The following is a 12,500-nucleotide window of genomic DNA, read 5'->3' as shown; positions in this document are numbered from 1 at the left end:
ACGCACACGCACGCACGCACACTCTCACACACAAATACACACACACGCACACACATGAGCGCGCGCACACACACACACACACACACACACACACACACACAGAGGGTGCGGTGAATAAACTGTCATCTAAATTACACAAAAGTGAAAATAACGTTGACATCTCATTGTAACAGATATATTTACCAAAATTGCATTTAAAAATTCTTGAAATACTAAAGCGATAGTTTATTCAATAAAATTACCATTGGCTTCAACCACAGTTTTCAGATGACTTCAGAATCTCCTCCAACTCTTCTGGATGGTCTTCTTGTGTAAATTGGTGAATGCTGCCATAATCCTTGCCTTCAGTTCATCTTTGGTGTTACAAAGAGTTTTGTTGGTCTCTCGCTCAACTGTGCCCCACACATAATAATCAAGGGGGTTGCAGTCTGGGGAGTTAGGTGGCCAGATGTTAGAGGGGATGTGGTCGCAGAAATTGTCTGACAGCCTGACTGGGTTCCCCTGCTTGTGTGGCATGGTGCAGAGTCCTGTTGCCAGACATAGGGTCTTCCAGCAACCACACGCTTGAACCAGGACAGCACTACCTCCTCCAGGCACTTGATGTAGGCCTTCGTGTTGAGTGTGAGACCGTGTGGGAGGATGAATGGAAGCATAACATCACCGTCACTAATGATCACTCCAAACACCTTGATGTTGACTGGATGCTTGATTTTTATCACTTTCAGTACATGTCCTCAGATTGACAACCAAACATTCTGAAATGTTTGTATTGGAGCTTCCAGTGTGAATGCCATGAAGTACAACATGTCGTTTCCAAATTTCTGGCAGAATTAATTGTGTCATGGTGCTGTTTTTCTCACAAACAGTGCCCAACTGACCCTACTATACTGTGTAGTCAACAGAATACAAAAAAACAATGCACATGCACAAAATTAAAACTATAAAATGGCAGCAATTTACCCATTGCACCCTGTATATATATATATATATATATATATATATAGGAGTCATACCCAATGACTGGTGTAGCAGCATCATAGTCAACTGCTACAAAGGTAAAGGTGACGCTTTAGATACAAATAATTACAGAGGCATCAAGTTGTTAGATCAGGTTATGAAAGTTACAGAGAGGGTCATAGCCCAACTAATTAGGGAGCGAATCAATTTAGATGAGATGCAGTTTGGGTTCGTGCCAGGTAAAAGCACTACTGATGCCTTATTTCTAGTGAGACAGTTGCAGGAGAAATACCTAGCTAAGGATAAACCTCTGTACCTGGCTTTCGTTGACATGGAGAAAGCCTTTGACAGGGTCCCCCGGTCCCTTATCTGGTGGTCAACGAGGAAACTTGGGATAGAAGAATGGTTAGTGAGAGCTGTGCGAGCCATGTACAGAGATGCTACCAGTAAGGTGAGGGTTGGAAATGAGTACAGCAATGAATTCCGGGTAGAGGTAGGGGTCCACCAAGGTTCCGTCCTCAGCCCCCTCTTATTTATCATAGTCCTCCAGGCAATCACAGAGGAGTTCAAGACAGGTTGCCCCTGGGAGCTCCTCTATGCTGATGACCTTGCCCTAATTGCGGAGTCACTATCAGAACTAGAGGAGAAGTTTCAGGTGTGGAAGCAAGGTCTAGAATTGAAGGGCCTTAGAGTCAACCTAGCTAAAACCAAAATCCTAATAAGTAGGAAGGTAGATAAAACACAAACCCCTTCAGGTAGATGGCCCTGCTCAGTATGTAGAAAAGGAGTAGGTAGTAACTCTATAAGATGTACCCGGTGCAAGCTATGGACACATAAGAGGTGCAGCAACATCAAAGGCAGGTTAACTAGCAAGTTAGTTTTTGTTTGTGGCAGATGTTCAGGTGCAATAAAGACTGTAAACAAACAGGAAACAACTTCTATCTCATTCCAGGGTGAAAAACTAGAGGTAGTCGATAGCTTCCGCTATCTGGGCGACCAAGTTAGTAGTGGGGGTGGGTGCGCTGAAAGTGTAGCTGCTAGAATAAGAATAGCCTGGGCAAAGTTTAGAGAGCTCTTACCCCTGCTGGCGACAAAGGGACTCTCACTCAGAGTAAAAGGCAGACTGTATGACGCATGCGTACGAACAGCCATGCTACATGGCAGTGAAACATGGGCTGTAACTGCTGAGGACATACGTAAACTCGCAAGGAATGAAGCCAGTATGCTCCGTTGGATGTGTAATGTCAATGTGAATAACCGTCAGAGTGTAAGTATCTTGAGAGAAAAGCTGAACATTAGAAGCATCAGTTGTGGTGTGCAAGAGAGACGATTGCGCTGGTATGGACATATGGTGAGAATGGATGAGGATAGCTGCGTGAAAAAGTGCCACACCCTAACAGTTGAGGGAACCCGTGGAAGAGGTAGGCCCAGGAAGACCTGGGCTGAGGTGGTGAGGCAAGACCTTCGTACATTGGGCCTCACCGAGGCGATGACTACTGACCGAGACCTTTGGAAATGTGCTGTGCGTGAGAAGACCCGGCAAGCCAAGTAAGATCGTTGCCAGTGCCCCTGGACTGGTTCTTGTGCGGGTGGCACATGAGATGCACCATTTTGAGCGTGGCCGTTGCCAGTACCGCCTGACTGGCTCCCGTAGGATTTTCGAGCGAGATCGTTGCCAGTGCCCCTGGACTGGCTTGTGCAGGTGGCACATAAAAGACACCATTTCGAGCGTGGCCGTTTTCGTGCGGGTGACACGTAAAAGCACCCACTACACTCTCTGAGTGGTTGGCGTTAGGAAGGGCATCCAGCTGTAGAAACTGCCAAATTAGACTGGAGCCTGGTGTTGCCATCCGGTTTCACCAGTCCTCAGTCAAATCGTCCAACCCATGCTAGCATGGAAAGCGGACGTTAAACGATGATGATGATGATGATGATGATGATGATGATGATGATGATATATATATATATATATATATATATATATTATTGTGTCTGGGGAGAGTCATACTCTTTTAGAAACATATTAGGGTTTTATATATATATATATATATATATATATATATATATACAGAGTTCGCCAAAAGTCACCCTACAGTAAATCAAAATTCCATAAATACTTAATATTCGATTTTATTTATTCATTCCAATTATGAATGTTTAATAATTGAATGCTGTGAGTTAAAGTCACTGTTTTTGTTTTTCAACATTTGTCTATTTATTAGCAAAGTGCTATCATCCTCACCGTCGTTTAACGTCCACTTTCCATGCTGGTATGGGTTTTGACGGTTTGACTGAGGACTGGCAAGCCAGGAGGCTGCACCAGGCTCAATCTGATCTGGCAGAGTTTCTACAGCTGGATGCCCTTCCTAACGCCAACCACTCCGAGAGTGTAGTGGGTGCTTTTATGTGCCACTGGCACGAGGGCCAGTCAGGCGGTTCTGGCAACGACCATGCTCAAAAGGTGTTTTTTACGTGTCATATGAAATAATTTTTTGTTTTAAATGGGTTTTGATTTACTGTTAGGTGACTTTTGGCCAAACCTGCATGTACAGATGTATATATATGTTTTTATTTATGATTATTTATAATAAAAATAATTTAACATTAATGAGTTACTTGATAGTTTTGTAGGGTAAAAGTTTGTTCTTAAACAAGAATATTGTTGACAGTGACTTTGAAGTTTTAGTCAATGAAGCTATTGTCTGATGATGGCTTAACTGGCCAACAATGACCTAAAGTCTATCAATGGCTTAACTGGCTAAAACTTCGAGGTTACTGTCAACAATATTTGTGTTAAAGAATAAACATATATATACACATATATATGAATGTATGTTTTGTATGTACCATTGTCTAGACATCTTGTAATGGTTGTAAACGAACATCACCATCAATCAAGTAGTGTTGTTTGTTTCTAGTCTTTTGTAAAAAAGAAAAAAGACATGTCTGGTCAGGGGAAAATATTACCTTGCTTGGAAGCATGTGAGGGTTGGCGACAGGAAGAGTATTCACCCATAAAAAATATCTAAATTAGTAAATTTCGTCTGGGCCATGCAAACATGGGAAAGTGAATGTTGTTGTTGTTGATGATGATGATGATGATTTCTTTATTAACCACAAAGGGTTTACTATTAGGTTGTCAAGAAAGTTCTTGCAGTTTTTAACCTTTAAATTCGGATGCACATATCTCAGCTCAAGCTAAACTTTATTAATCAAAATAAACACCATCAGAATCAACACACTTTTGCCAACGTGAAACAAGTTTATTTATGCCAGTAGAATAAAATTCCTGCAGTCTGGTGGTGATGAAGTTGTTGAAGGCATGTTTGGCATCGTCTTGGTTTTTCAAGCATTTCTCATGTAGGAAGTTGTTGAGATGCTTGAAGAAGTGGTAGTCGGTAGGTGAGAGGTCTGGTGAGTATGGCGAATGAAGCAGAGTTTCGTAGCCCAATTCGTTCAACTTCTGCGATGTGCAGTCAAGCGTTGTCATGGAGAAGAATTGGTCCTTTTCTATTGACCAATATTGGCTGTTGTTGTTGGAGTTTCTTATGCATTTCATCCATTTGCTGACAGTACTTCTCCGCCGTAATGGTTTCGTCTGGATCCAAAAATTTGTGTTGCATGAGACCGGCTGCAGACCACCAAACAGTCACCATGACCTTCTTTTGATGCAACTTTGGCTTTGGGAAGTGCCGTGGAGCTTCGTCGGCGTCCAACCACTGAGCTGAGCATCGCCGATTTGTTGTAAAGAATCCATTTTTCATTGCAAGTCACAATCCTGTCGAGAAACGGGTTGTTCTTGTTACATAAAAGAAGGGAAGATGACACTTCAAAACAGCATTTTTTTTGGTTGTCATTTAATTCGTGCGGCACCCATTTCTCAAGTGTTTGTGTTTTTCCAATCTCTTTCAAGTGCTTGGAAATTGTCGTATAAGTTACGTCTAATACAGAAGCAAGCTCTTGAACAGTTGTACGTGGATTGGCTTTGACTAAAGCTCTTAGTTGATCATTGTCAACATCCGATGGCTGACCACTACACTTATCGTCTTCAAGAATCTCATCACGACTACGAAATTTCTTGAACCATCATTGTGCTGTATGTTCATTAGTGGTTCCTGGGCCAAACGCATCGTTGATATCATGTGCTGTTTCAGTAGCTTTTCGGCCTAGCTTGAACTGGAATAAGAAAATTGTGCGAATTTGATTTTTGTCCCTTTTGTATTCAATGTTCTGGAAAAAATAGCTTAATTATTCAAAAAGAAAAAGCGTAACACTATTAGATAGAGTGAAAAACGGGCTTTAAAATGATATATATAGTCAAAGTAATTTAACGAAAATTAATTTGAAAATACATCATTTAAAACCAAAATTAAAAATTCCACATGAACTTTCTTGACAACCTAATAAAAGATCAAAGATGGTACCATGTAGGGTTACATGAAAAAGTTTGTAAAAAGAAAAACAGTACCAATAAATTCTAACAATGAACGATTCCCCAAAAGAGGGAGGTTTCTGAGGGTTACTCATGGAACCCCCACAAAATCACTGTCACCCTGACAACTAAGTGTTTGGGCTGACCACTGGATGTGGTCATCATTTATGAGGAATATGATGAACTCATGAACTAGCTCAACCCACCCCAGGTGAATGCCATCACATGTATAAGTAAGTATATATATCTGCAGGTAGATAGGTAAGTGGGTAGATAGTAAACATAGGCACCAAGCTGTTAATCCATTAATCATTAATTAACAAAGTTAACTTTTTCGTTAACGATTTAACTTTTAAGTTAACTTTGGAAATCATTATCAGACTAATTAACTTCCGTTAAATTTAGCTTCCATTAATTCAAGTCAACTTGAGTTAACTTCCGTTAACTTCAATTCAATTGAAGTCAAAGTATTTTATAGTTTTGGCACTTTTTAAAGGTGTTTTAGGTGGTTCTAGAGCAAAAACTAATTATTTTGTATTTTTTCTATAATAAAAATTAGCATTAATGGTTTATCGTTATCTTCCGTTACATTCTAAAATAATTAACTGATTAACGATTATCAAAGTTAACTTTTTGGTTAATGGATTAACAGTTAACAAAGTTAACTTTTCAATTAACAGTGCCCACTTTTGGTAGATAGGTAAGTGGGTAAGCAGGTAGATAGAGGGTTAGTATGGCAGTTATTAATTAGATTGGTATTTTGCACTTACTATTTTTATCAATTGCCTTGTGGAAATTTTCAAATTCTTTGTGAGTGATTTTGCCATCATGGTTTACATCTTTGTCTCTGAATTGTATTAATTTCTCTACGTTTGTAAGATTTTCTACAGCATAACCAACAGCACAACAACTAATGGAATAAAATTTACAAAATTAAATTTTTGCACAATTATCATTTTAATTACAACTAGGTGTTACCCGTCAGATAATTTTGGGAATATACTTTTGCTGTCATGGGTGATATAAAAAAATATGGCATACATACAATTTTTTTATTTATTTGTTTCAGTCCTTTGATTGCAGCCATGCTGGAGCACCGCCCTTAGTCAAGCAAATCAACCCCATGACTTATTCTTTGTAAGCCTAGTACTTATTCTATCGGTCTTTTTTGCTGAACCGCTAAGTTACAGGGACGTAAATACACTAGCATCGGTTGTCAAGCGATGTTGGGGGGACAAACACAGACACAGACACACACACACACACACACACATACACGCGCGCGCGCACGCGCACACGATGAGCTTCTTTGAGCAGGTGTCTTCTGCTATAGCCTTGGGCCGACCAAAGCCTTGTGAGTGGATTTGGTAGACGGAAACTGAAAGAAGCCCATCGTATATATGTGTGTGTGTGTGTGTATGTTTGTGTGTCTGTGTTTGTCTCGCCAACATCACTTGACACCTGATGCTGGTGTGCTTATGTCCCCGTAACTTAGCAGTTTGGCAATAGAGACCAATAAAATAAGTACCAGGCTTACAAAGAATAAGTCTTGGGGTCAGTTTGCTCGACTAAAGGTGGTGCTCCAGCATGGCCGCAGTCAAATGACTGAAACAAATAAAAAGAATTCATTTTATTATAAATGCAAAACAACACCACAGAGGAATCGACATAAGCTTAAATAATAAACCGCGATAGGTGACCCGTGATATGACAAGGGATTACTGTACATTGATCTCCTCTTCCCAGTAAAATAGCTGTGAACAGAACAATCATTTGTTTTCTGGGCCTTGACCAGTTCAGCATATTGTGTTTTGACCGTGTCTCTTATGGCATTTCAGTGGATCTTAGAAATGCTTGGTAGAACCCATCTCCTCTCCAAGCCTTCAGTTCCTTATTAAGTTTAGCCTACCAGTGGAAGCAGTTACCAGGGTATGGCTGAGAATGGTCTTGGAGCCACAAGTGAGAGTCAGGTGAGAACCAGTGTACCCATCCATCCCTAAGTATGTTGCTGCCCAAAACCAAGGTATTCTCTCTACCCGAACACCCCAAATGCAATTTAACTTTTGTTAAATTTTTTGGTGCTTATACATAATAATAAAACTAATATTTATCATCATCATCGTCATCATTTAATGTCTGTTTACCATGCTGTTATGAGTTGGACAGTTTGACAATAACTGGCAAGGCCAGGTGCCACACCAAGCTCCATTTATCTGTTTTGGCATGGTTTTTACAGCTGGTTGCCCTTCCTAATGACAACCACTTTACTGTGTGTGTTGGGTGATTTTTATATGGAGTAGTGGTTAAGAGCACGGGCTACTAACCCAAGGTTCCGAGTTTGATTCCAGACAGTGACCTGAATAATAATAATAATATTGAAAAATACCTTAGGAATGAGAACCCAGGTCAAAAATTTGCCCAAGACATCTGATGAAGGCTGGAGGGTATATCAGCCGAAACGTTGTGTTAACAACAAACAAGATGAGGACAAATATCCATCAAATGTAAATAATGTAAATAATGTATATAATTCCTCATCTCTTAAATATAGAACTGTATCACCAGTGCTTTTTATGTGTCACCAGCACTGACAGGGTCAAGGCAAAAAACCCTCAACTGGTCAACTGGAAGAGGAGAGTATTGAAGGGTGTATGGATTTGTGCCAGTTGAGTGATTAAAGGTATAGAGGGGATGGATATAGGTGTCTTGTTGTAGGGTTGATACATGGCTACCCCAATTAGAAAAAAACAAAAAGAAGTAAAGAGAGCGATAATGAGAGATATTCATTTTCAAACTTAGTATTTTGTAAAAGTGAAGGCACATGGCTCAGTGGTTAGAGCTGGTCTTCCATAAACAACCTTGCCCAGACTTATGCCTGGGAGGGTAACTTTCTAGGTGCAATCCCATAGTCAGTCATGGCCGAAGGGGGTCTCAGGATTTTGTAAAACAAAGCTCTAATGCACACAGCCATGCCTACACCAATGAATCCATGCTAGGCCACTGTCCACTGTTTTCTTTGTTAATCCTTCAACTCCTGCAGCATCTGTTTGTATCAAGTTGAGCTGGGATGGCTGCTGGGGTGAGTGCTGCTGGCCATTCTCCACAGCTATGCTTTTCAAATCATGTCCACAAGGCATAGCTAAACACACCCTTTGTTATGAGGTCTACAACCCAAATAGTCCCTCTCCTACATCTTCTGCTGATTAACTCCCCACCCCTTTTCTTTTTTTCTTTGTTTCCTTGGTGAGGTAGACCTGGGTTTGTTTTCTTGATAATTTGATTTTTTATACTTTTAATGTTATTTTCTTTCTTTTCTTCCTGTAAAAATATGTTGTTAATAAAACGTCTATTCGATGTCTTGTGTCATAAAACTGTTTTAGGCTATAGGCCAACATTTTTAGTTGGTAGGAAAAGAACAACTGATTTAGCTGTGCATTGATACAGGGTTAGCTGTTGGTGGTGTGACATGAACTACTAACTTACCAATCTACAATCTGACACCCTCTCATTTCCACCAGCTTCAGATTTCTATGGCAATAACAGAAATATTTCAAGACTTCCATTTCATAGAAATACTGTGTGTAATTATGATGATGTCAGTGCCACCTGACTGGCTCGTGTTCTGGTAGCACGTAAAAAGCACTATTCGAGAGTAATTGATGCCAGTGCCACCCAACTGGCTCTCGTGGTGGTGGCACGTAAGAAACACCATCTGAGAGTAGTCAATGCCAGTGCCACCTGACATGTAAAAAGCACTAACTACATTCTTGGAGTGGTTGGTGTTAGGAAGGGCATCCAGCTGTAGAAACTTTGCCAGAGCAGATTGGTGCCTGGCACAACCTTCTGGCTTGCCAGTCTTCAGTCAAACTGCCCAACCCATGCCAGCATGGAAAACGGACGTTAAACAATGATGATGATGATGATGATGATAGTCACTCTTGGTGGTTTCAATGAATGAATGTTTGAAGGGGAGGACTTAAAGTTAATGAAAAACGAAACACAAAGGAGTTGCATCCATTTGTGATGGATGCGTGAATTCAATTTCGGTCAAGGGATGGATTTTGCTGTGAAGTCACAATGGGGACATTGATGACTGTGTAATTATATTAGTTATTATTAATTACAATAATTATCGTAATTTCTATGAATCCTTGCAAAAGAAAAAAGGAAACATTAACAAAGTTTAAAGTTTTCTTAGAAATTTCACTCATTCAACGACCAATTAGCAATTCAATTGTTATGAATCACTGACGAAATACTGAATAGAATCATCCTCACTATTATTGTCATCGTCCATCATAATGGTCGTCATCACCAGCCACATTGTCATTGTTGTCTTCGTCATCATAGTCATCATCATCATGAATATCAGTCATTGTTGCTATCATCATCGTCATCATTGTCACAATTTTCAACATCATCATCTTCAACATCATCATCGTCATCATTGTCACAATTTTCAACATCATCATCTTCAGCATCATTGCCGTCATCATCATCATCCTCCTCTTCATCATCATCATTTGTCATCACCACCACCACCAACTTCGCCATCATCATCATCACCATCACCATCAACATCATCATCATCACAATCTGCTTTTTTTCTCCTTGCGATCTTTAAGATACTCCACCCACCCACCCATCACATATGGCTGTTATAAATCTGTTCTTATAAAGTCAATCATTTGACCTGACATAACCTGAGTTATGGATCAATGAATTCACCATTATGTGATCAGTGCTTTGCATCAGCATGTGACCAGATAACAAACCCTTTTAGAATTTACCTCCAAAATATATGTTACCCTAGTAAGCAGTAAGCACACCTTCTTACATAAAAATCAATAAAACTGAAAGGAGGTTCTCATCAGAGATTGTTTGATAAACATTATTAAAACTAATAAATTGTGTTTACATCGTCAGTGTTGAAGGTAGTGTAGCTGTGACTTGAAACCAAATTGCTAAGTAACTGGTCACACATCACGGCCGAACCACAGTAGTTTCACACGGTCTGTATATTAAGCAACCAGTCAGCATCATGCCATCACATAACTCAATCTTGAATCTTCTTCTTGTACCCTATAAAAGAGATGCTCTGACATTTTTCAGAGCATTGAAAGCAGCTGACTCATTCAAACATCTCACTTCTTGCCATGCAGAACATTGAGGCAGCTGAGTGAGATGTGTCTCCATTCTTGAAAAAAAAACCCTTATAGGTTATAATTATTATTAAAATTATAAATAAGGGTATCTAAGAGATACCACCATGCTTGAAATAGCAGTCAAAACCTGACTCTAAAACCACATCATGTATTCAATACAGCACAAGGTGAAAAGACAAGTAAACTAGTGAAAACTGGATAATTCCCAGAACCTGGGTCTCTGGTTCTGTATAAAAATAATTGGCCTTCATCAATGAAATATACCAATTCTCAGTAGTTTATTTATTTATTTGTCTTTTCACTTTGTTCAATATTGAATACATGATGTGGTTTTAGAGTCAGGTTTTCACTGCTATTTCAAGCATGGTGATATCTCGTAAATACCCTTCCGAGAGTGTAGTACATATTGGTAAATTTAAAATAATTTATTTTTTTTTTACTATTGCAAAATAACAATAATTACTGAATTTGTTTTTTAAGCTTAAAAAAGGCTTTTATTTTACCATGTCTTGTTGCAAACCGCATTCATAAATAAAGTGTCCGAGATGTACGGTAAACACCGTGAAATTGTATTCATAAACTTAGATTACTTTTTTTTTTAGTGTACTGCATTAAAAAATTAAAATTATTTGTTTGTAAGCTTGAAATAGGTTTTAATTAACCATGTATTATTGAAGATGCATTCATAAATAAAGTACAGAACTGGGAATGGTTATTATTGGTTTAGCCTAGTGACAAGTAAGTTCAGCCTAGCCTAGCCTGGGGACAAGTTAATTTGACTTAAGTTGTTTTTTTGCTTAAGTCGTGTCTCCTGCAACCATTTAACAATGTAGGGTGAGGTATACCTGTATACCTATATATATATATATATAAGTTAAAAAACATATAATATATACAATCAAAATAAATGGAAAACAGACACAGAAAGTCCCCAAGCCCTCATCAGTTATCCTCCAAAGGGTTTACAGTAATCCCTTGCCATATCGCAGTTCGCCTATCACACATTCAGTACATCGTAGATTTTTCTGTCTAATATATGCAAATTTATGTTGCAGACTCCTCAGTATATTCAGGTTTCTGTGGCCAATAGGTATTTAGATTTTAATTATTTCTGTGGGAGGTTTTGAAACATTACACCCGCGATAGGCGAGGGATTACTGGACTCAATTTTGCACCTTCAACAATAATATTACTCCCCTTTGGTGGGGCAACGAGAAATAACCAATGAACAAGGGACCAAAGAGGCAGAAAGGGAACATACAAACATGAAATAAATATGCAATATACAATATATAAATGAATCCATCTTCTCAGTTGCTGTCAGATTTGGAAATTTTAAAATTAAGTGAAAATTTTCAAATTTGGTATATTGATGTAATTTTTTGCACTGAATCCACATTTGGGATTCATTTATTCCTCTAAAGTTTTAGGAAAATCTTACAGAGGTTTAAAGTTTGATCATTTTTAGTCCAAGTTGAAGGTGGGATTCAGAAGTCAGCATTTTCTGCGTGATAGCTGTCGCAAAATGACAGAGAAATAACACAGGCACAAAATGATGCTGCTTGTCAAAACTTGTGATGGTTACAGTGGTGCTTAGTATGGTGTCCTTATTATAATGAAAACAGAGCAGACTACAGCTTTGCTTGTTGCTATGGAAACAGACTCCAATGTGAGATTTACAGTCATGTGTATAATGGTGTAATTTCCCCAAATTCGCAAACTTTAAAAGCTCTTAACATTTTATTGATTAATTTATGGCAAAAATGAATTTCTTTTTCATAACTAGCAGACAAAACTATAGCGGTATAACCAAATTTGAAAACAAGTGAAGCAAAATTGAAAAAATATGAAATCTATGACAGCAACCATAGTATAAGATATAAAAAGACCCCCTTTTGAAAAGCTAATATTCCCATCGTTAATGAAAGAAGCAAAACCAGCACCAT

The 12,500-nt window shown here is 38.8% G+C and overlaps 1 protein-coding gene across 1 annotated transcript in view; it reads right to left on the bottom strand.

The window, feature by feature from the left end:
- The window catches only part of LOC128250466 (uncharacterized), a 22,438-nt gene that overhangs the window by 2,920 nt on the left and 7,018 nt on the right, over positions 1–12,500 (bottom strand). The window contains exon 3 of the mRNA XM_052975579.2: positions 6,160–6,299. Within this exon, the coding sequence (XP_052831539.1) occupies positions 6,160–6,299 (140 nt within the window). The remainder of the gene's footprint in view (positions 1–6,159; positions 6,300–12,500) is intronic.

This window comes from Octopus bimaculoides, chromosome 1 (assembly GCF_046866305.1).
Source record: "Octopus bimaculoides isolate indiv1 chromosome 1, ASM4686630v1, whole genome shotgun sequence".
Classification (NCBI taxonomy): domain Eukaryota; kingdom Metazoa; phylum Mollusca; class Cephalopoda; order Octopoda; family Octopodidae; genus Octopus; species Octopus bimaculoides.
The sequence above is the reverse complement of the archived record's forward strand: the minus strand, read 5'-3'. Positions and strand labels throughout refer to the sequence as shown.